This window comes from Nyctereutes procyonoides, unplaced genomic scaffold (assembly GCF_905146905.1).
Source record: "Nyctereutes procyonoides isolate TBG_1078 unplaced genomic scaffold, NYPRO_anot_genome, whole genome shotgun sequence".
NCBI lineage: Eukaryota > Metazoa > Chordata > Mammalia > Carnivora > Canidae > Nyctereutes > Nyctereutes procyonoides.
The window spans coordinates 607,548-633,634 of NW_026575112.1; the positions used below are offsets into that span (position 1 = coordinate 607,548).

A 26,087-nucleotide genomic window follows, 5' to 3' on the forward strand; every position below is an offset into this window, starting at 1 on the left:
AAATTCAATCATGCATCTACTCCAGTAACAGGAGAGAAAAATGTGGTTCAAAAATGTTAGTGAATTGGGGCACCGCTCAGTCGGTTAAGCTTCCAACCCTTGATTTTGACTTTGTTCATGATCTCAGGGTCATGTGATCAAGCTCTGTGTCAGGCTCCATGCTGTGTGCAGAGCCTGCTTGAAATTAATTCTCTCTCTCTCTCTCTCTCTCTCTCCTCTCTCCTTCCCCTTCCACCTCCCCCGCCCCCACTTGCACTCTCTCTTTCTCAGAAAAAAAAAAAAGTTAGTGAATTAACCATCTTGAATTTACTGTATCTGTGGATGGAGAACACATTAAAAACAGAAAATTTTAATGTTACTACCATTGTGGAATTTGTTCTCTTGGGGTTTTCTGATATTCCCAATCTCCAATGGATTCTTTTTGGGATATTTTTGGTCATCTACCTAACTATACTGATGTGTAATAGCATAATAATATTGATAATAAGAATTGACCCTGCTCTCCAGACCCCCATGTATTTTTTTCTTAGCAATTTTTCCTTCTTAGAAATCTGTTATGTAACAGTCACTATCCCAAGAATGCTCATGGACCTATTGACCCAGAAAGGAAATATTTCTTTCTTTGCCTGTGCTGCACAAATGTGTTTTGTCCTTATGTTTGGAGGCTCAGAATGTCTTCTCCTGACAGTGATGGCCTATGATCGCTACGTGGCCATTTGTAACCCTCTGCATTACCCTCTCGTCATGAACCACAAGGTCTGTGTCCAGCTGGTGACTGTTGCCTGGATCAGTGGAGTACCAGTTGTGATTGGACAAACATGCCAGATTTTCTCTCTGCCCTTCTGTGGGTCTAACACAATTAATCATTTCTTCTGTGACCTTCCCCCAGTACTCAAGCTTGCTTGTGGGGACACATTTTTGAACGAGATAGCAGTCTATGTTGTTGCAGTGGTCTTTGTCATGATTCCTTTTCTGTTGATTGTTGTTTCCTATGGCAAAATCATCTCCAACATTCTGAAATTGTCAACAGCCAAAGGAAGGGCTAAAGCCTTCTCCACCTGTTCTTCCCACCTGATAGTTGTAGTCTTATTCTATGGAACAGCTACTATCACTTATTTACAACCCAAACCAAATCAATCTGAAGGAGTTGGGAAATTGATTTCTCTTTTCTACACCATTTTGATCCCAACATTGAATCCCCTTATATATACTCTGAGGAACAAAGATATCATGGTAGCACTGAGAAAACTGCTAACGAAGTTATTACTGTGACTCAGATACTTGAAATTACAGAAAGAATTTGCTTATATGTTTGTCATGTAGAGACCGTGGAAAAAAAATGTCTTCTAGTTTTGTTCCACAGTAATATTTAATGTAATCATATCAACCTCACATTATGTTAAGGAACCTTAGTTTCATAGGATTAAGTCAAGGGCTTCTGTGTAATCAAAAGACAAATAATCTCAGTTGCAACAATCTGATTTGAAGACCCATCTGTCCTCTATGGTGAAATAGGGAGTTAAGGGATTCCATGAGCAATACAATGATACTGAACTCAGTGTATCTTATAAGCAGGGATTAGGGTCATGTGCCGTGATCATTTTTTTTTTTAATTTTCCCATTGCTTCAGATATATTTGCTAACTCTTTTGTACCTATGATTGAATTTAGCCAATAACAAAACCCAGCAGCAGCCGAGATGGTGAAAGCAGGAGAATCTTAGTGTTTTCTTTGCATTTGCCTTCCTGTCTATCTCTTGTCACTGCCCATGTTGCTTTAAGACTACAAATCTGGAGGATTTCCCCTTTACTCTGGTGACATAATTCCCTTCCGTTACAGTTTCAGGTTTTGCTTTGGTAATACCTCTTTAGTATTACACATCTCTGGAATTTTCACCATAAATTATTTTTTTAAATTTCATTTATTTATTCATGAGAGACACAGAGAGGGAGAAGGAGAGACATAGTCAGAGAGAGAGAAGCAGGCTCCATACAGGGAGTCTAATGTGGGACTCGATCCTGGAACTCCAGGATCACGCCCTGGGGCAGGCACTCAACCGCTGAGCCACCCAGGGATCCCAAACACCATAAACTATCTAAATGAATGTGTAGCACATTGAAATGTTGGTCTCTCTAAAATAGATGTCCTTTTAGAATCTGCAAATATGCCTCATTTGAAAAAAAAAAAAAAGAAAGAAAGAAAAAGTTCTTTGGGGATGTAATAATGTCCAAGGAATTGAGATTGTGTTCATTTAACATGGGCCCTACATCCTATGACCAGTGTCCTTATGAAACAGAGAAATAGAGGAAGTTTAAAAAATAGATAGAGGGACTTCTGGGTCGCTCAGTGATTTAACACCTGCCTTCAGCCCAGGGTGTAATCCTGGAGCCCCGGGATCAAGTCCTGATCGTTCTCCCTGCACGGAGCCTACTTCTCTCTCTGCCTATGTCTCTACCTCTCTCTCTGTGTCTCTCATGAACAAATAAAATCTTTTTTAAAAATAGATAGATACACAGAGAAGAAAGTCATATGAAGGTGGAAGTAGATATGGGAGTGATACAACCAAGAATAAAAAAAAAAATCAAGAGCTCCCAACAATTAGAAGAAACAAAAAATGATTCCCCCTTAGATCTTTTAGAGGAAATGAGGAGAGCCTGACAATACTGTGATTTGGGACTTTGGATTCTAGAACTGTGAGAGATTCAATTATTATTGTTTTAAGCCACTCAATTTGTAATATTTTGTTACAGTAGCTCTAGGAAAGTATTGCACCATGTAAATAGTCTTTGCATTGAAGCACTTGTATTGAAATCCTCTGGAATAAATTCTGTATCTTTTTGGGAAGTAATTTGGCATTTTTTTCTTTTGAATGAAAAAGTAAAATACCCTTTTATTTTAAGAACTCTATCAATGAAAACTCATCTTGTAGAAATAATATTTATCCAAGAACAATTGTTACCTGCATTTAAGAATTTGTATTAAATGTGTTAGTTCAAGAGTGTCTATTAAAGGTTTTTTTATAGTGCAAAAGAAAATAAGAAGCAAAGGGAAAGTTCTCTCAGTTGGAACATATTAAGACAATAGAATACATCTACACCATAGAATACAACACAGCCTTTCAAGACAATGATTTATAGCTGCTTCACTGAGGAAATTCCAAGATTTCCTGACATGAGAGAAAGTAAATGTATGTATAAAACATAACTATTGGGGATCCCTGGGTGGCTCAGTGGTTTAGTGTGGCCTTTGGTCTAGGGAGCGATCCTAGAGTCCCGGGATCGAGTCCTGCATCGGGCTCCCAGCATGGAGCCTGCTTCTCCCTCTGCCTGTGTCTCTGCTTTTCTCTCTCTCTCTCTCTCTCTCTCTCTGTCATGAATAAATAAATAAGATCTTAAAAAAAACATAACTATTTTTGTAAAATAGAGGTTAGCACTCCATAATCTCATACAACATTTTACATGTGCAAGTTGGTAGTGGGTATTGTGCATGTTAGCCTACTTTGTATCTGAGAGGATGTGGATTTGAAGAGAATACTGGCTTCCTGACAGTGGCAGAATTTCAATGATTTCTGTTTTTTATTATATTTTTATTTGTATTTTAGATTTATTACAAGATAATAAAATATGTAAATTATAAGAAATAACTTTTTCTCTGAATATATAAAACTATATAGCAAATAAAATTCTTGCATTACCCTTTTCTCATTGCTACTAAATGTCTTATGGAATATTTAGCATCTAGCAGAGAAATTTCAATATCAATCAAATCATCTTTGACTTTTGAAAGAATCAATAGATTCTTTTTACTAAGAGGATTCAAGATACATAACATTAGCAGTCATTTCTTTTTAAAATAAGTAAAATAAAATAAAAATAAAAACAACCAAAAGGCCTTTTACAATAGATACAAAGAGACAAATTTAAGATTATAAATTGGACATAGTCAAAAATAAATGCCTCTTAGTAATCATTAAATAATGATAATAAATAAAACAATCTTGAAATCAAACAAAGGAAGAAAAGAGAAAAATGTCAATGAGTATAGAGTTAATGAAGGGATTCTCAGGTTTTGACAAATCAGACAGATAATATAGAATATAAAAATTACACAAATATTGATCAATAGGGATTTTTTGTAGATTTATAAATCAAATTTAAAAAATGAATGTGCATGATTATCTAAGATCATATAGATGGTAAATTTATAAATTGGGCATGTCTCTCTTTCAGTACCAAAAACGATGTATAGAAATGCTTTGGGGTACTTGCTGACAATAATAATTTGTAAAATAAATAAATAAATAAATAAATAAATAAATAAATAAATATTTAAATATTTTTTTAAAACTCTAAAAACGTTAAAAATTAAATATCTTTTGAAATAAAGCTTATGAAACAACAAATTAAGGTAAGTCTATTTAAACTCAATGACAATAAAATAAATAAATAAATTTTCTGAGACTTCCTATTGACATCCTTCTGACTATGCCAAATCATGAATCAAATATTTTCTATCCATGAAAATAGTTATTATTAACCCTAAAAGAAAATAAACACAGTTGCATTGCTTTCTCCAGTTTGGTTATGGAAGGTTTCATTATATGCCACAGAATGTACTCACAAGGATTTTATTTAAAGGCAAATAATGTGTACCAGGTTCTATCTTTTCCAACACCCCAGCCCTGGGCAAGCCACAGAGGCATGCTTCCGGAGCCTCCAGAGGCCAGCATGCACCGCTGCGCTGGAGCCCTTCTCTCTAACACATGGGAGCATTAGAATTTTGAGATAAGATCAAGAGCCTCCCAGGTCCCTTTTCCTTCCTATATTGAGGAGTGCTCACTTGCTTGAAATCAAATGAATCCTGCAAGGAATCTACACATTTAGAGAGTTCACAGAGAAGGTGGAGTTGAGTCTGGGTCATGTAATCAAGCAAGGATTGCCAGACCTGTTAGGTAGTTATAAATCATCAATAACGAAACTGATTGGAGTCTCCAGGGTAGTATTAGATCTTACCTACCATATCAAAAAGTCCACCGGTCTTATCTTAACCAAGAATAAAAAATGAAGCATTCAGACATTCCCAAAGTAGAGATTAGATTTTTCCAAAAAAGTCTATTCAATGCTAACAATTAAATTCAATACCTGTTAAGCTATTGCATTTGTTTTCAAATGCTGTATAACAAATGGCCACTAACTTAGCAACTTAACACAAATTTATTATTTCAGTTTGTATAGGTAGAAGTCCAGCATGATGTGGCTTGTTTCTCTGCTGAGGATCTCAGAGGCTGAAATTTGGGTACTACTTGGGTGACATTGGGCTCCTGGAAGCCAAAGATATTCCATGCCCTCTTCCTTCTTCCATTTCCCTCACCTTCAATCTCTGATATTTTTCCTGGATCTCGCAGCTGTACTTAGACTTTAAGAACTTTCGTCATTAGGTCAGGCCCAGTTGGATAACCTCCCTAATTTAAATTCAACTAGTATTTGACCTTAATTACAACTGCCCAATGCCTTTAAAGTAATTTTAAGGTCATGATATAATTTATTGCAATAATAACTCAAAGAAAAAGACAAAAGATTTTCTTGAAAAATATTGAAAATCAGTTGAATATGTACGTATCATAGTTTCATTTAAAAACTTACAAACTGAGGCAAGCCTGGGGAGTTTTGTCGTGGAACCAGAAGAAGAGAGAGAAAAGGGGAAAAAAAGTCAAATATTTAATTGCAAATTAAAATGTGATATGGAAATAAGCTAATACATCTGAGTTATAGCCAACAAAAAATTTTCACACAGATTAAGGAAGTAGACTGGAAACAATAGCAGGCCCTATAGGTTTTTTTTTTCCCTATGATGTATTTTCTATTTAAAATATTTATTTTGAACACAGACTGAGGTATAAATAGAACTAGAATCCATATTTTCTGATAAAAAAATAAAAAATAATTAATTAGATGTGCCTGGGTGGCACAGAGAGTTAAGCATCTGAATCTTGATTTCAGCTCAGGTTATGACCTCAGGGTCATGGGATGGAGCCCTACAATGGGCTCCATGCTCAAAGAGGAATCTACTTGTGCTTCTCCCTCTACTCCTCCCACCATTCATACACTCTTTTGCTTTCTCTCTCTTTGAGATTTCACTATATAATAAATACATAAATAAATTACTTAATTAAATCTTAAAAGAGTAATTAATTAATATTCCAGTCAGGATTGTGTCAGTTAAAAAAAAAAAAGGAAAAGAGTTCTTTATAGATCTTGGAAACTAGCCCTTTATCTAATACGTCATTTGCAAATATCTTCTCCCATTCTGTAGGTTGTCTTTTAGTTCTGTTGACTGTATCCTTTGCTGTGCAAAAGCTTCTTATCTTGATGAAGTCCCAATAGTTCATTTTTGCTTTTATTTCTTTTGCTTTCGTGGATGTATCTTGCAAGAAGTTACTGTGGCTGAGTTCAAAAAGAGTGTTGCCTGTGTTCTCCTCTAGGATTTTGATGGAATCTTGTCTCACATTTAGATCTTTCATCCATTTTGAGTTTATCTTTGTGTATGGTACAAGAGAGTGGTCTAGTTTCATTCTCCTGCATGTGGATGTCCAATTTTCCCAGCACCATTTATTGAAGAGACTGTCTTTCTTCCAATGGATAGTCTTCCCTCCTTTATCGAATACTAGTTGACCATAAAGTTCAGGGTCCACTTCTGGGTTCTCTATTCCTTTCCATTGATCTATGTGTCTGTTTTTGTGCCAGTACCACACTGTCTTGATGACCACAGCTTTGTAGTACAACCTGAAATCTGGCATTGTGATGCCCCCAGCTATGGTTTTCTTTTTTAAAATTCCCCTGGCTATTCGGGGTCTTTTCTGATTCCACACAAATCTTAAAATAATTTGTTCTAACTCTCTGAAGAAAGTCCATGGTATTTTGATAGGGATTGCATTAAACGTGTAAATTGCCCTGGGTAACATTGACATTTTCACAATATTAATTCTGCCAATCCATGAGCTTATTAAACTCAACACCAAAGAAACAAACAATCCAATCATGAAATGGGTAAAAGACATGAAGAGAAATCTCACAGAGGAAGACATAGACATGGCCAACATGCACATGAGAAAATGCTCTGCATCACTTGCCATCAGGGAAATACAAATCAAAACCACATGAGATACCACCTCACACCAGTGAGAATGGGGAAAATTAACAAGGCAGGAAACCACAAATGTTGGAGAGGATGCGGAGAAAAGGGAACCCTCTTACACTGTTGGTGGGAGTGTGAACTGGTGCACCCACTCTGGAAAACTGTGTGGAGGTTCCTCAAAGAGTTAAAAATGGACCTGCCCTACGACCCAGCAATTGCACTGTTGGGGATTTACCCCAAAGATTCAGATGCAATGAAACGCTGAGACACCTCCACCCCAATGTTTATAGCAGCAATGTCCACAATAGCCAAACTGTGGAAGGAGCCTCAGTGTCCATCGAAAGATGAATGGATAAAGAAGATGTGGTTTATGTATACAATGGAATATTACTCAGCCATTAGAAATGACAAATACCCACCATTTGCTTCGACGTGGATGGAACTGGAGGGTATTCTGCTGAGTGAAGTAAGTCAATTGGAGAAGGACAATTATATGGTCTCATTCATTTGGGGAATATGAATAATAGTGAAAGGGAATCCGGGGCGTGATCCTGGAGGCCCTGCATCAAGTCCCACATCAGGCTCTCTGTATGATGCCTGCTTCTCCCTCTGCCTGTGTCTCTGCCTCTCTCTCTCTCTGTCTCTATGAATAAATAAATAAAATATTTTTTTAAAAAAAGGGAATATAAGGGAAGGGAGAATAAATGTGTGGGAAATATCAGAAAGGGAGACAGAACATAAAGACTCCTAACTCTGGGAAATGAACTAGGGGTGGTGGAAGGGGAGGAGGGTGGGGGGGGTGAATGGGTGATGGGCACTGAGGGGGGTACTTGACGGGATGAGCACTGGGTGTTATTCTGTATGTTGGTAAATTGAACACCAATAAAAAATAAATTTATTTTAAAAAAGGAAAAGGAATAGATCACAAATAAAACATGCACATGTAATGATAATAGAATTCTAGTGTTTCTGTATTTAAAGGCCCAGATGGAAGATCAAATGAAAAATATTAGGGAAAGTGGATTAAGAAAAGGTTTGACATGCACAATTTGACTTTAGATATTCTCCAGTGAATATTAGTGGACAATTAAGTGGTGCTGTTTTCTCAAGAATTTTCTTTCTCCCTGCCAAGATCTAGTATGGGGGCAAGGTGGATGGCCAGGGGACTTGAATTCCATTGGGTGACTGTCCACAAGGACAAGTGGGGGAATCCCTGGGTGGCGCAGCGGTTTGGTGCCTCCCTTTGGCCCAGGGCGCCATCCTGGAGACCCGGGATCGAATCCCACATCGGGCTCCCAGTGCATGGAGCCTGCTTCTCCCTCTGCCTGTGTCTCTGCCTGTCTCTCTCTCTGTATGTCTATCATAAATAAATAAAAATTAAAAAAATTGTTAAAAAAAAAAGAAAGCACAAGTGGTGGGGAGGGGCAGAGGGAGAAGGAGAAGCAGGTTCCCTGCTAGGACTCTGGATGCTGGACCCTGAGACCATGACCTGAGCTAAAGACAGAAGCTTAACTGACTGAACCACCCAGGCACCCCATATGTGGAAAGCTTTTATAGAATATTTGTTGAATGACTATAGAATATAGATACACCTGAATATGTCAAAGTTTGTACTACAGAATACTGCAGAAAAGATGGCCTTTTAATAAATTGTATTGATTTAAATGGATGCAAGTGTGGAAAGAAAGAAAAGAAAGAAGAAGAAAAAGAGAAAGAAAGAAAGAAAGAAAGAAAGAAAGAAAGAAGAAAGAAAGAAAGAAAGAAGAAAGAAGGAAGAAAGAAAGAAAGAAGGAAGAAAGAAAGAAGAAAAGAAAGAAGAAAGAAAAGAAAGAAAGAAAGAAGAAAGAAGAAAGAAAGAAAGAAAGAGAGAAAGAAAAAAACTTGATCCTTATTTCATGTCATTTATATAAAAAAAATTCTAGATACTTTGTAAAACTGAATACAAAATGCAACACAATGAAGCTTTTTAAAGGTAATGTGTATTATCTGTATAACCTTGGGCAAGAAAAACATTTTAATCAAATTAGCTGCCATAGTCGAAAACATTGATAAGTTGAACTGTGTTACATCAGTACTTCTTCATTCAAGGGAGCCATTCAGATAGGAAGTTTTCAACACAAGGGGTTCAAATCCATTATATATAAAGAAGTTTTCCAGATTAAAAACAAGGAAAATTTGGAAAAAAATTGACAAGGAACTTAAGGAAGTATTTCACAAAAGAGAATAATCCAAATAGCCAGCAGAAAGGAAGGAAGGAAGGAAGGAAGGAAGGAAGGAAGGAAGGAAGGGGAAAGAGAGAAAGAAAGAAAGAAAGAAAGAAAGAAAGAAAGAAAGAAAGAAAGAAGAAGAAAGAAAGAAAGAAGAAAGAAAGAAAGAAAGAAAGAAAGAAGAAAAGAAAGAAAGAAAGAAGAAAGAAAGAAAAGAAAGAAAGAAAGAGAAAAAGAAAAAAGAAAGAAAGAAAAAGAAAGAACGAAAGAAAGAAAGAAAGAAAGAAAGAAAGAAAGAAAGAAAGAATCATAATGCAAATGTAAACCAAATGAGAAACTATGACTCTTTTGGAAACACTCAGTCTTTCTCTCCTATGATAGGGAAAAACTCATCCCTCTCTACTGTGTGTTCCTTCCCTGTGAATCTCCTTTACTACTCACAGAGCACTTCCTTTCTGACACTTCTGGTCACCAAATAGATGGGGTTTTTCCCTCCACAACTAGCTATAGATTTGAGGTTCCCATGACTCCTTCCTAGGGTTCAATTAAATTGCTAGAGTGATGCATAGAACTCCAGGAAATATTTACTTCTGTTTACGAGTTTATTAAGGCATATGATAAAGATTACAGATGAAAAGCCAGATGAAAGATACATACATATTGTGAGGTCTTGGAGGTTCCTGAGTGCATGAACTTCTGTCCCTATGCAGTGAGATGTGTCAATCTTTTTTTTTTTAAGACACATTTATTCAGCGTCATGATCAGACTATTACATTTAGCAATCAACAGCATGGGTGCAAAAAAAAATCTACATTAAACCCATTCATTTGGGGAATATAAATAATAGTGAAAGGGAATAGAAGGGAAGGGAGAAGAAATGGGTGGGAAATATCAGAAAGGGAGACAGAACATGAAGACTCCTGACTCTGGGAAATGAACTAGGGGTGGTAGAAGGGGGGGGTTGGGGGGGGTGAATGGGTGGCGGGCACTGAGGGGGGCACTTGATAGGATGAGCACTGGGTGTTATTCTGTATGTTGGCAAATCGAACACCAATAAAAAATAAATTTATTATTAAAAAAAACCCTTTGTTGGAATGCTTTACGCTTTCCACAGAACAGAAACTAAAACAACCTGTCATACAATTAGTCACAAATACAGTCCTCGAGTTTTTTGCCCATAGACATGAGTATTGTCTAAAACATGTCTTCTTTGTAGCAGCTAGGCCCTGCCACCACTGTACTTGGCTGAGTTCACAAATCTGTTGTAACCTGTAGCTTCCCTGTCACTTCTCTGGCTCTCCTCTCCTGCTAAGCTTTGTTTCCTGGCAGTAATTAAAACCTTCTGCCACTGCCATAGCTGCTGCTGCTGCTGGAACCACCATAGTCATCTTGGTTTAGTGGTTTGGCAAAGTATTAGCCTCCACCACCATAGGGGCCAGAGCTTCTGCCTCCAAAATTTCCTCCTTTCATGGGTCCAAAATTTGAGGATTGATTGTTGTAATTGCCAAAACCGTTATAGCTTCCACCACCTCCAAAGTTGCTTCCATCATTACCAAATCCATTATAGCCATACCCACTGCCACCGTATCCACCACCACCTCAACTGCCACTGAAGCCACCTCAACCACTGAAGTTCCCTCCATGACCAAAGTTGTCATTCCCACCAAAACCACCTCCACGACCACTACCAAAGTTTCCAGAACCACTTCGGCCTCTTTGGCTGGACGAAGCACTAGCCATCTCTTGCTTCGATAGGGCTTTCCTCACTTCACAGTTGTGGCCATTCACAGTATGGTATTTTTGAATGACAATCTTGTCTACAGAGTCGTGGTCATCAAAGGTCACAAAAGCAAAACCTCTCTTTTTGCCACTGCCTCGGTCAATCATGATCTCAATCACTTCAATTTTCCCATACTATTCAAAATAATCCCTTAGATGATGTTCTTCAGTGTCTTCTAAGCCACCAACAAAAATCTTTTTCACAGTTAAGTGGGCACCGGGTCTTTGAGAATCTTCTTGGGAGACAGTCCTCTTTGGTTCCATGACTCTTCCATCCACCTTGTGTGGCCTTGCATTCATGGCTGTGACCACCTCCTCCACGGTGTGTATGTGACAAACCCAAAGCCTCTGGAGCATTTGGTGTTGGGGTCTCTCATTACCACACAGTCCCTAAGCATCCCCCGTTGCTCAAAATTGCTCCTCAGACTCTCATTGGTTGTTTTGAAGCTCAAACCTCTGATGAAGAGCTTCTGCAGCTGCTCGGGCTCTTTGGGAGACTATGACTTAGACATGATGGCGGTGGGAGGGGAGACTTTAACGATGCTTACTCGGCTGCGTCCAGGGGCAGAAAGGACAATCTTTTGACATGTGGGTGTTTCACCATCCTGGAAAGCTCTCCGAGCCCTAGCTTTGAAGTTGTTTATGGAGGCTTCACCATATAGGAATGGCAGGCCATTAACTCCATTTTCAACCCCTCTCTCTTCTCCACAGAATATAGGTAAAGGAAGCTGAAAATTCTAAGTGACTTGTCATGGCTTGGTCCTTTCTGGTGATCAGTCAATCCTCATCTGAAAGCCATCCAGGAGCCCACCCAAGGTTGCCTCATTAGGAGAAAAGACACTCCTTCTACCTAAGAAATTACAAGTTTCAGGAGCACTGTGTCAGGAACCAGGATCAAAGACCAAATATTAGAAGAAAAGATACTCCAAGTATGCTCATAGCTTAGGAAATTACAAGAGTTCCAGGAGCCCTGTGTCAGCAGTCAAGGCCAGAGATCAATATGAGATCTTCCTATTAAGATCACAATATCGGAATGGCATACCCATCAGAAGGACAAAAATTTAAAACAAGAAGGACTAACTATATCACATGTGTAAAATATGTGGAGTAATGGAAACTCTCTCCCCATGCCAGTGTATGAATTGGTACACAACTTTAACAGAAAGCCTGCTTTTATCTAGAGAAATTACTCCTAGGTAGGTACCAGCAGAAATGCAAACATTCGTGTGCGAGGAGACATCTCCAAGAACGCTCATCTTTGCATCATTCATAAGAGTAAATGCTTATCAAATTAGAATGAGAAATAATTATGATTCTTAACACAGAGGCAAACCAGAAGGTAATAAAAAATGAATAAAACACAAGTATATATAACATGGATGAAGCATATTGTTGAGTAAGACCAGCCATAACTGTATTATATACACATAAACTTTTAGTTAAGGTTAAAAGAAGTATTTAGGAAGCCCACTAATTTTATACATATATTTATTTGCTAAGTTTTCTTTAATAAACATCATGTCTGCACTGAAAAGAAAAAACTAATACTTTTTTATTATTTTTATGTCATGCTTATATTTTTTGCTGAAATTAATTCAGAAAAATGACTTGCTTTTCATTGAAAAAAATTGACAACAAAAGTGGTTTGGGATTGTTGATAGTACTGAATCATTTAGAAGAAATGAATTAAGGCTTCTATAAATGGACTTTCTTAAAAATAAGCCACATATTATTTCCAACATTGAAATCAAATAAATAATTTCCATTTCTGTTTCAGATGTACCGTGTGACAGCAAGCCGCTCTTGTTGCAAGCAACTGGAAAAATTTGAGTGAATTATAAAATTCATATTTTAGAGGCACAATACCGCTATGGGAGAAAAAAAAAACTGAAGAAAGTATCAAACTTAAGGCTCCTTAAGTTAGTGATTTTTCACACTTATGGGACTTCAAATATTTTGCAAGTGCGCACTCGTTGCTATATCATGGGATTGTGTAACTTCATGTGTGTGCATGTTTTATTGATTGATACAAAAAGGAAACACTAGGGCAGCCCGGGTGGCTCAGCAGTTTAGCGCTGCCTTCAGTCCAGGGCGTCATTCTGGAGACCCGGGATCGAGTCCCATGTCAGGCTCCCTGCATGGAGCCTGCTTCTCCCTCTGCCCGTGTCTCTATCTCTGTATGTGTGTGTGTCTCTCGTGAATAAATAAATAAAATCTTAAAAAAAAAAAAAAGGAAACACTATTGTGAGACTGATCAATGGTCCCCACTTCCTCTCCACGTTTGAATGCATAGAAAAATGCCCCTAATATTTTTAAAACTAAATCATTACTCAGATTAAAATTTAATTATTAAACATAAATAAATAAATAATAAAATTTAATTATTTTTAATAAATGAGGTTGAATATCTGTCCTTATTTTTTCTCTCTTTTCTGTCAACTGTTACTTCATCTGTTTAGTACATTTTTCTGTTTATATTTTGGATTTTGGGCTGATATTTAAGAACAAGCCAAGAGTCCGTCATTTGAGATATCATTTATAATTATTTTTGCTATTGTATCAATTCTAATGATCATACTTTGAGGATTGTTTCTTTTGTCTTGCAGTATTATTTAGTTTGACACATCCTTTTTTTTTTCAATTTTTGTGTCCTGACTTCTAAATTTTAAGTCCTAAGCTTTCATCACTCCAAAATTATAAGACCGTCTCCTTAGAATGCTTTCATTACTTCACTCACCAAGGTTTTTGAGCCTATGTTAGCAGTGAGTTTTCCTGCTGTAATATATGCTCTCTGGCTGCCCAGTTATCCCAAGAGCATGTAGTTTAAATGTCCATTTTTTTTGCCAATTTGGTAGGCTATATTTATTGAATGACAAATTCTCATTTGTATTTGAGTATTTTTTCCTCAATATTCTATTTTATGGCATCAGAAGACCTCTGTACCCATGCTGAGCACTATACCTTGCCAATAGACTTTAAGTCCTCAGCAGTGTTGCTTCATAGATGAGCATCCTCAGTAGCCCCAGCCTGGCTGACCTTTCACTTCCTTGCTGAGCTCTGTGACAATCTGGCCTCCTGTGCAGCCCTTGTCCCCCTCCTCACTGCCTTCCATGATCTAAGGTGTGTGTTCCTAGTAGACATAATTGGCTTTCTTAATCACTGCCTGTTATCACATTGCTATAGGAGTTCCTTCTCTCTGAAATAATTTCCCTACCTAATCCCAAACTCATAGACATCATTATTTACTAAATAACTGGAAGGAACATCCTATTTTTGACATGAAAAATTGATCCCAAGTCATAATTCTTAAACAATCTGTTGGAAAAAATTGCCTTTCCCAGAATTAAAACAGAATTCACAAACCATTTGCTCAGTCTTTCTCATGATTTCAGCTGGCCTTATTTCAGATTCTGGTTTTATCCTAAATAAAACTTGAAAATATTCACACCTTAATGATGTAAAATGAAATTGGAAAAAGACTGTGGTATGCCTGCAAAAGAAACAAACAAACAAAAAAAACCTCCCTATTCAGATGAACCTTGAGTTAAAATGTCAATTTTTTGAAACTTGTGTAATACACTCTATAGCTAAATCTCAGAATGTGCAGGTGGCCATGAAGAAACCAATAGTATAATAGTTTTGTATATAAAAATAACATTTGTCATCAGAATATTTAATACAATGGTTGCACAGGCCAGCCTCTAACTAGTGATCAAGGAACCTATCATAGAGGAGAACATAAGAAAAATGAGTTCAAGATCTCAATCTGATAGAAACAAAGGTTCCTTATGGAGCATTTATGATAGATAAAGTGAGAATTGGTTGTGTGTCGATTTTGGATGTTCTCAGTAATGTTCAACACCCTGTTCATGTCTAAGAAATAAGATGTCTTGTGCACTGTTACATGGAGGGGTTGAAGCGACAATATTCTGGGAAGACCAAGAGCTATGTAGAAAAAAATAAAATACCACACATCAGAGAGTACTATAGTGATGCTTCTAATTAGAAATGTCAATTTATGAGGGGGAAGAGATCCCTGGGGTAGAGCTACCTAACTTTCACTTAAAAAGCAGTTCATGTTTAGAAAGAACAAGGTATTATAAAGGTAACTTGCATATCTTTGATGAAACAAGTGATTTTCAACTATAGTAACTGAACCATTAAACCCTTTGTAGTGAAAGAAATCAGCAACATCCCAAAGAAGAAAGGTAAATATGAGCTAATTTATAATGATATTAAACTTAGATCATATTTTTAATTTAAAATTAGTCTTTAGCAAAGTAACAAACATATCATTTTATAACAGTAACTCCTATATAATTCTGATTTTATTAGATAAAATTTACAATGAAATAATAGTAATGAATAATAGTATTAAGTCAGTTTGAAATACTGAAAACTGTAATATCTGAAGTATTTTTTCTAGGTAAAGACAATATTATAGGAAACTTCATTTTGAGCCAATACACTGTAACAAATTTGTGTTATATTTATGCATGCAACTTGATAATTCAGTGAAAGATTCAAAGTAAAGCAATCCATGAAATAATGTTACAACCATTGGGGAACCCAAAGAATGTTTACTTTAAAGAAAATAATAATAATAAAATTAAGGACATAAAATAGTGAAAATAGTTTTAAATTCAATATTGTTTTTAAATTAATTTAAGGTTTAAGTTGATAATTTCTATCAAATATATAAATATAGCTGAAGCTCAGGTGGCTTCCAGCATTTAACTGAAGTAGAGTGCTGTTATATCTTCCCTTAACCAGTTGGAGTTTTTCACAGAGTCAAAGCTTGGTTTTAAATAAAACTATTACAACGTTAAATTTTATTTCCCCTTATCAATAAGAACTTAAATATTTACAAGAAGTAAAGTAGCATAATTTTGTGGGAGCACATGAAGCAAATCTCTGTTCTTTCTGCTTTCTTCCGCTTTTTTTTAAAGAGATTTTTATTTATTTATTCATGAGAGACACAGAGAGAAAGAGGCAGAGACACAGGCAGAGGGAGAAGCAGGCTCCATGCAGGGAGCCTGACATGGGACTTGATCCCTGGTCTCCAAATCATGCCCTGGGCTGAAGGCGGCGCTAAACCACTGAGCCACCTGGGGTGCCCTGCTTTGCTCTGCTCTTGAGAAATACATACATAAATCTCACTAATTCATGTTATAAATCAATTATTTCATCATCAAGATGTTGGGTTTGCACAGTTAGAAATTACGTTTTATTTAACACAGGAAGTAATTTTCTTCCAATAATAAGCATGGGATTATTTATGTTAAATAAATGCCATTCATAAAAGAGATACATAAAGATTGGAATTTTGTTGTCTTGTTTATTTATCCATTTCTCTCCTTTGAGAACAATGATTTTTTTAAACATGTATGCTGCTCTACCTAATTTCAGAATTAAATACTCAGCACTCTCTTAGGTGTACAAGATCTGTAGATCCATATTTAATCCCAACTAGGAAAACAGTCACAGTCCTTACTTCCCAAGGCCTATATAGTATTAGTGGAAGAAAAGGCATATAAAAGGAATTAGCCAGATTGCAACACTCTTGGCTGAATGGTGATAAGTACTCTTGACATTAGGTTCATAGAGATAATAATATAAACAAAATTATTAGCAGAGAATTCATGTAGAATTCACATCTTAAGAGTTTGACATTTTTATAACATTTTGTTGATTGCTTTGAGATCTTATTCAATATTCCACATTAATCATGTGAAACAAAGAAAAAGTAAATTAGAGAACCTTTTTCATGCTGCTTAGAAAAGAGAATACAATTCAGAAGAATAAATTTTATTTTTTAATAAGTGATAGTAGCTACCTTTAGAGAGAGTTTTATAAGTGCTTTGAGTTGATTTACACATATGAAATGAATTAATTAATATAAAAATACTAAGGATTGGTACAATAGTTAGCCAGTTTTGTAGTTGAATAAACTATGGCACAAGGATGAAGCATCTCTCTTCAGATCACAGAGATACCAGATGGTGGAGCCGTAATTTAAATCCAGCCCATCTTGGCAGGACTGTATCCTTTTTTTTTTTTTTTAAGATTTTTTTATTTCATTTATTCATAGAGACAGAGAGAGAGAGAGAGGCAGAGACACAGGCAGAGGAAGAAGCAGGCACCACACAGAGAGCCCGACGTGGGACTCGATCCCGGGTCTCCAGGATCACACCCCGGGCTGCAGGTGGCGCTAAACAGCTGCGCCACCGGGGCTATCCATGGCACTGTAGTACACAGTTTGGTGGCCAAAGTCCAAACACACCAGATGGAGAAATGGAAGGCCTGAGGATGAATCTTGAGCCCAGAAATTCCAAGGGTGAAATGTCTAAGAATTCATTCACTTTCATGGTTATGCAACACAGAATCAGCTCTGAGAATGGTGAGTGTCTCTTAAATTTTGTATCTGAGGAGTCTCACTCACCTTACTCTAGTCCTGGCCCTGATGAAAGGAAAGAATGAAAAAATAAACATGATCACCAACAAGTAACTCAATAATTTTATTAAGTATAATTTCACTAAACAATGTGGTGCAACCCTGGAGACTAAAGACCTAAGAACATAATATATTCATAGTATATTCATAATTATAATTATAAAACCATAAATAATAAAAAGTCAGAATAAAATTGATAGGTAATTTTACCAGTATTATTTCATTGAAGTATCACAAATAAGAAAGCAAACTTTAAAAAATCTAAACAATTTTGCTTAATGTCACACAGGGACACCCGGGTGGTTCAGTGGTTGAGCATCTGCTTTGACTCAGGGCACGATCCCGTGATCCTGGGATCAAGTTCCACATCAGGCTTCCCGTGGGAAGCCTTATTCTCCCTCTGCTTATGTCTTGGCCTCTCTTTCTGTGTCTCTCATGAAAAATAAAGTCTTTTTTTTTTTAATACCACACAGATAATAAATTATTGAGTTAGGATTCAAACTCAAGTCCAATTTTGAAAAGTAGGCACTGGGGCAGCTAGGTGGCTCAGTTGGTCAAGCATCTGACTTTTGGTTTCTGCTCAGATCATGATCCTGGGGTCCTGGGAATAAGCCTGCGTCAGGCTCCATGCTCAATGGGGCATCTGCTTGGGATTCTCTCCCTCTTCCTTCTTTCTTTGTGTCTCCCCCCACTCACATGTGCTCTCCCAATCTCTCTTTATCTCATATAAACAAATAAAATCTTTAAAAAATAGGCACTGATTTGTATTCAGAACACCTATGTGCACCTCATCAAAGTATCTATCATTAGTGAGTCTCAATATTATCTCTAAGAGAAATGAGTTTATAAATTTTATCTGGAGAGTTTTTGAGGAAGAGCAGAGATAGTGGAGATGCATACCGCACACAGACGCACATCTTTTCTCCCACTGCTCCCACACACATACCCCAGATAAGGAACACACTCCAGGCTATTCTTGTTTTCCTAGGATTACTCTCTTATGTCCATCTGTATCTATGTTCCCAGGCAACTTTTCCTGAATAATATGCCCCATTTAGTATCCTACCAAAAGGTATTTGTTTTATTTCCCTATGTGTGATAAAATATTCTCTTTTTTTGTAGACTGCCTAATAATATGATCTGTATAATAAGAAAATGTAAGATCAAGATCATCAAGTGAAGAGTGATAGAGTAATGAAAAGTTCAAGTAGAAAGTTGCAAATGTATGGGGAAGACAAAGTCTGATACAGTTCTACTAAAGTATGGTAGAGAAAAATCATAGGGAAGTACAACAGGATTATCAAGAAATATAATTAATAATTAGATCATATGGCATAGCTGGAGGTCTATTTTCAGTGATTGCCAATTTTCCCAGTGTCTATGTTGAGCAAGGCATAGTTTGGTTTTTCAGAAAGTGTATGGAATGCTCTTAAAGGAAATTTCAAGGGAGTGTGTTCAGTGATAATCCACAGGATCTAAACTGAGAAAGAAATACACAAATAGTAACATTATTAAATTAGAAACAATTACAGTGACTATAAAAACAGAATGTAGATACCTAATAAAACTTAGAGAATGGGAACTGATCCATTAAGGTAAAATAACAGTACATGCTAAATTTACCCTTTCCACAGATGAAACACCAAGAAAAACCACCAGAAGATAATCTAACTGAACTGATAGAATTTGTTCTCTTGGACTTTGCTGATGTTCCCCATCTCCAGTGGCTTCTATTTGGACTGTTCTTAGTCATCTACATCATTATTGTGATGAGTAACGGCATCATATTTCTAATAACAAAACTGGACCCTTCTCTCCAGACCCCTATGTACTTTTTCCTAGGCAATTTTTCCTTTTTGGAAATCTGCTATGTATCAGTTACTCTCCCCAGAATGCTCATGAACCTTTGGACCCAGAGAAGAACAATTTCTTTAGTTGCCTGTGCTACCCAAATGTGCTGCATTCTTGTGCTGGGAACCACCGAATGTTTCCTTCTAGCAGTAATGGCCTATGACCGCTACATGGCCATTTGCAACCCTCTACACTACCCTTTAACGATGAACCACAAAACTTGTATTCAGCTGGCGACTGGCTCCTGGATCAGTGGAATTCCAGTCCAGATAGGGCAGACAGTCCAGATTTTCTCTCTGCCCTTTTGTGACTCTAATTTAATTGACCACTTCTTCTGTGACATCCCCCCAGTACTCAAGCTTGCTTGTGGGAACACATTTGTGAATGAAATGATGGTCTACATAGTTGCCGTGTTGATTGTCTCAGTTCCATTTCTGTTGATACTTATTTCCTATGGCAAAATCATCTCCACAATCCTTAAATTGCATTCAGCCACAAGTCGGGCCAAGGCCTTCTCCACCTGTTCATCTCATCTTACAGTTGTGGTGTTGTTCTTTGGATCAGCCATTATTACCTATTTAAGACCCAAAGCCAGTCACTCAGCAAGAATTGACAAAGTGCTTTCTCTTTTCTACACAGTTGTGACTCCCATGTTTAATCCTCTCATATACAGTCTAAGGAACAAGGAAGTCATAACAGCTTTGAGAAAATTGCTATGTAAATAATTCACTTTATTAAAAATGTTATACTTGCAGGAATTGTTTCCTTAGATATTGGTGTTGAAATATCAACTGGTATTTATTTTAAACTTTAATATCAAAAAAATAAATAAACTTTAATATCTTTTTATACAATGGTAATTTTTTTCCAAATTAAAAGTTACTTATAATATTGTAATGTGTCAAGTCATACATTTATGTACATGTCATCAAATACCAAGTCATTCCATTGGTAATTTTATAGTTTTATTGTATTTTATTGTCCTCTCTTAGTAAGAACTTTTGACAAGGATTGATGTAATAGATGTAGCTGTAATATAAACTCTGTTATATCACTTACTGGAAACCATATCATTCATTTCCATGGAATTGTAACAGATACTTTAAGAACCAGGTTGACAATGAACATTTTTTTTTACAACGAACATTAAAATAAGGAAATGTGTATATCTAGCAATGACTCTACAAAAAAAATCATTTTTTAAAGACTAGTTATTTGAGAGAGAGAGGAGAGAGAGAGAGAGAGAGCACACAAGTATGGGAAGCCGCAGGCAAAGGGAGAAGCAGACTTCCCACTGAGCAGAGAGCCTGATGTGGGGCTTGATTCCACAAAAGTGAGATCATGACCTGAGCTGAAGCAGACACTTAACTGACTGAACCACACAGGTACCTCAAGAAATCATTTCTTAAAGAAAAAAGCACTGTTCACTGGAAACATAGTTTTCTAAATGATTTTGGTGCACCAATATCAGTCAATATTAAGCACAATTTATGCTACTATCAGATTAATCATTTCTATACAATTGAGTCATGATTTGATAAAAGTGAATATTATTATTAAAATTCATATATAAAGTGGAGAAAGTTATGGGAATATATATTTTAATATGATTTTCTAAAGATGATAGTGTGATGGGAAAATTAGGGAAAAGAAAATAAAATTGTATGCAATATATCTACTATAGGGGCACCTGGGTGGTTCATTTGATTGAGCCTCCAACTCATGGTTTTGCTTAGGTTATGATTATAACTTATGTTCTTTCTCTATTTGTATTGATACAACTAACCTTATTAATTGTCAATATTTATGTTTATATAATGAATCCTTTGTATATGTAGGCAACAGATCTCAAAGGAAGCATGACTTATGACTAGTTTTTCCAATTAAAAAAGAGTACACTGAAGCTTGCACCTGCTTTTAGAACTTTAGTCCATAAGTGAAAAACTCAGTTCTATTCACTTGCATATGAACATATCAAAACTATAAAAGATATAATAGAAATAATTCGCTATAGAAACAAATTAAAAAATAGAAAGATAATATCAACAATAAAAAATTCCAGAAAAATTTCCAATCAGAAATCAGATAATTCCCAAAGCTATTTATTATATGTGGAATGGAATGAGACAGATATAAAAACTTCCCTCCATTTTCCTTATCCTTTCTAATACAGAAAAAAAGAAAATTGAGATATAAGATAAAATAGGGGGAGAACATTTAAAAATATTAATAACTCTAATAAATGTCAACTAATCATTCTTATAGAAGGGCAGATAAGAGTTATATTCTTGGGGCACTGTGATTCTTTTTTGCTACATAATGAATTTCCATATATTCCCCCTCCAAATCTGTGAACAGTATCAACAATTATTTTCTCACCTAGTCATCTTACAAGGAAAGTATACACTGTATGTTAACTGAAATTTAAATAAAAACTTGAAACAAACAAGACACCACTTTCAGTGATAATAACACACTGAAAACTTATGTGTCCCACAAATTTTTAAAAATGTAATGAATATGTGCACCTAACATATGTACTTTGTAGATTATAAATCTTTATTGTTAAGATAAACTTTGTTTTTTATTTTTAGAATGTGTTATCTAGAATACTTCATTCATAGTGCTAAGAAGTTAACTTTTCTTCTTTATTTGTTTCTTCTTTATTTTTTAAATCAATTTGCCAACATATAGTACATCATTAGTTTCAGATGTAGTGTTCAACAATTCATTAGTTGCATACAACACTCAGTGCTCATCACATCTCTGCCCTCCTTAATGCCCATCACCCAATTACTCTATCCCCCACCATTTCCTCTTGAGCAACCTTCAGTTTGTTTCCCAGAGTTAAGAGTCTCTCATGGTTTGTCTTCCTCTCTGATTTTTTTCCCATTCAGTTTTCCCTCCTTCCCTTAGGGTCCCTTGTACTTGTTCATATATTCTGCATATGAGTGAAGCCATATGATAATTGTCTTTCTCTGATTGATTTATTTCACTTAACATAATACTCCCCAATTCCATTTACATTGATTTAAATGGTGAGTATTCATCCTTTCTGATGGATTATATATATATATATGATATATGATATATGATATATGATATATGATATGATATATATATATATATATATGATTACAAAGCAAAATGTTTTGGAAAAATGTTGCTAAAAGTTCAAAGGAGAATTGTCAAACTTTTCCATAATAAGCTGTATGCACAAAAAGTACCTAGGTGTGTGTTTGTGTTTACCTTTGGTATATAAGGCAGATGATAGATCACTAGCTAGCTAACTAGATATATAGGAAAGATGACAGAATTTTTGGATGTTTGTGTGTGTACTCCAGCACATTTCTAGATGTTAATTTCTAGATGGTTTCATACAATTAATTATACTTTTGATAATTAATTATTACTATACACATACACTGATATATATGATGCTTCTTTGAGGGTCATTATTCTATGGCAGCCAGAATATTTGGCAAAATAGTGAGTCCATTAAATAATCAACAGGCTTCTCCATACATTTTGTTAAGTACTGAAAATATATGTAAACATTAGGAAATTATTTCATATCCTAAGTCAAATAAAAAGAAAAGAGACTTCAGGAAATCTGTGTTCTTTTCTTTTCAAGTGGGGCCACATTTAGAATTGCAAGTAAAATGAGGTGACTAATTTAACAACTGCCTGCTTTCTTTCAGAATGATATGGAAAAATAATACATGACAATGGGCAGGACATTAGACAAAAAAAGAAACTAATTAATAGGAAAACATTTCTAGAAATCTATACTCTGAAAATCAATTGACTGGAAGCAAGAAGAGACATGACAAGAAAAACTTGATATGAAGACCTGATATAAATCTAAATGACATTCCATGTTTGTAAACAATTATAGATCACTGATGCCCAGGAACCCAAATCCTTTTTGTGTATAACTTGAGAAGCCAAATCAAAATAGATTTTTGTTTGTTTAAAAAGATAGGGGAAATTTGGAAGCTGTTGTAGAAGGATTTGCATTAACATTGTGGAAGTTAAAATAATTTCCATCTTTAAACTTTTAGCCTTAAAAATACAATGTGTAGGGGTGCCTGGATATCTGTTGGTTGAGAGTCAGACTCTTGATTTCAGTTCAACCCTGTGTCAGGTTCTGTGCTGAGCATGGAGCCTGCTTAAGATTCTCTCTCTCCTTCTCCCTCTACCCTTCCCCCCTTGCTCTCCCTTTCTCTCTCTCTCTCTCTCTCTCTCTCTCTATATATATATATATATATATATATATATATATATATATATATATTATAGTTTGTTGTTTGTTTGTTTAAAAATTAAAATTAAAATTAAAAAAAAATATATATCTGCACAGCAAGAGAAACAGTCAACAAAACTAAAAGACAAATACAGAATACATATATATATATATATAGTTTGTTTGTTTAAAAAGATATATATATATATATATATATATATATATATATATATATATGCTCTCCTCAGTGCCCATCACCCAGTCCCCCCAACGCCCCGCCCACCTCCTTTTCCACCACACCTTCCACCGCCCCTTGTTCGTTTCCGAAAGCTAGGTGTCTTTCATGTTTTGTCTCCCTGATATTTTCACGCATTTTCTTTCCTTTCCCCTTTATTCCCTTTCACTATTTTTTATATTCCCCAAATGAATGAGAACATATAATGTTTGTCCTTATCCGATTGTCTTATTTCATTCAGCATATTACCCTCCAGTTCCATCCACGTCGAAGCAAATAGTGGGTATTTGTCATTTCTAATGGCTGACAATATTCCATTGTACACATACCACATCCTCTTTATCCATTCATCTTTCGATGGGCACCAAGGCTCTTTCCACAGTTTGGCTATTGTGGACATTGCTGCTAGAAACATCAGGGTGCAGGTGTCCCAGCGTTTCACTGCATCTGTATCTTTGGGGTAAATCCCCAGCAGTTCAAGTGCTGGGTTGTGGGGCAGATCTTTTTTTTAACTCTTTGAGGAACCTCCACACAGTTTTCCAGAGTGGCTGCACCAGTTCACATTCCCACCAACAGAGCAAGAGGGTTCCCCTTTCTCCACATCCTCTCCAACATTTGTGGTTTCCTGCCTTGTTAATTTTCCCCATTCTCACTGGTGTGAGGTGGTATCTCATTGTGGTTTCGATTTGTATTTCCCTGATGGCAAGTGATGCGGAGCATTTTCTCATGTGCATGTTGGCCATGTCTATGTCTTCCTCTGTGAGATTTCTCTTCATGTCTTTTGCCCATTTCATGATTGGATTGTTTGTTTCTTTGGTGTTGAGTTTAATAAGTTCTTTATAGATCTTGGAAACTAGCCCTTTATCTGATAGGTCATTTGCAATATCTTCTCCCATTCTGTATTTGTCTTTTAGTTTTGTTGAATGTTTCTCTTGGTGTGCAGAAGCTTTTTATCTTGATTAAACCCCAATAATTCATTTTTGCTTTTGTTTCCCTTGCCTTCATGAATTTATCTTGCAAGAAGTTGCTGTGGCCAAGCTCAAAAATGGTGTTGCCTTGCTCTCCTCCAGGATTTCGATGGAATCTTGTCTCACATTTAGATGTTTCATCCATTTTGATTTTATTTTTGTGTATGGTGTATGACAATGGTCTAGTTTCATTCTTCTGCATGTGGATGTCCAATTGTCCCAGCACCATTTCTGAAGACTGTCTTTTTTCCAGTGGATAGTCTTTCCTGCTTTGTTAAACATTAGTTGACCATAGAGTTGAGGGTCCACTTCTGGATTCTTTCTTCTGTTCCATTGATTATGTGTCTGTTTTTGTGCCAGTACCACACTGTCTTGATGACCACAGCTTTGTAATACAACCTGAAATCTGGCATTGTGATGCCCCCAGATATGGTTTTCTTTTTTAAAAATTCCCCTGGCTACTCAGCGTCTTTTCTGATTCCACACAAATCTTAAGAAGATTTGTTCCAACTCTCTGAAGAAAGTCCATGTTATTTTGATACGGATTGCATTAAGTGTGCAAATTGCCCCGGGTAACATTGACATTTTCACAATATTAATTTTTCCAATCCATGAGCATGGAATATTTTTCCATTTCTTTGTGTCTCCCTGTATTTCTCTCAGAAGTGTTTTGTAGTTTTTAGGGTATCAATCCTTTACTTCTTTGGTTAGGTTTATTCCTAGGTATCTTATGCTTTTGGGTGCAATTGTAAATGGGATTGACTCCTTAATTTCTCTTTCTTCAGTCTCATTGTTAGTATATAGAACTGCCACTGATTTCTGGGCATTGATTTTGTATCCTGCCACACTCCCGAAGTGCTGTATGAGTTCTAGCAATCTTGGGGTGGAGTCTTTTGCGTTTTCTCCATACAGTATCATGTCATCTGCGAAGAGTGATAGTTTGACTTCTTCTTTGCCAATTTGAATGCCTTTAATGTCTTTTTGTTGCCTGATTGCTGAGGCTAGGACTTCTAGTACTATGTTGAATGGCAGTGGTGAGAATGGACATCCCTGTCGTGTTCCTGATCTTAGAGGAAAAGCTCCCAGTGTTTCCCCATTGAGAATGATATTTGCTGTGGGCTTTTCATAGATGACTTTTAAGATGTTGAGGAATGTTCCCTCTATCCCTACAATCTGAAGAGTTTTGATCAGGAATGGATGCTGTATTTTGTCAA

The 26,087-nt window shown here is 36.2% G+C and overlaps 2 protein-coding genes and 1 pseudogene across 2 annotated transcripts; 2 read left to right on the forward strand and 1 right to left on the reverse strand.

Annotated features, from left to right (window-relative positions):
* Positions 1–321: 321 nt before the first annotated feature.
* On the forward strand, positions 322–1,272 carry LOC129514954 (olfactory receptor 10AG1-like). The gene has a single exon (XM_055333645.1). It carries the CDS (start codon positions 322–324, stop codon positions 1,270–1,272), a length of 951 nt encoding a protein of 316 aa, XP_055189620.1.
* A 9,222-nt stretch (positions 1,273–10,494) lies between these two features.
* LOC129514961 (heterogeneous nuclear ribonucleoprotein A1-like) lies at positions 10,495–11,631 on the reverse strand (annotated as a pseudogene).
* Positions 11,632–19,183: 7,552 nt separating this feature from the next.
* Positions 19,184–20,149, forward strand: LOC129514955 (olfactory receptor 10AG1-like). The gene has a single exon (XM_055333646.1). It carries the CDS (start codon positions 19,184–19,186, stop codon positions 20,147–20,149), a length of 966 nt encoding a protein of 321 aa, XP_055189621.1.
* The last annotated feature ends 5,938 nt before the right edge of the window (positions 20,150–26,087 follow it).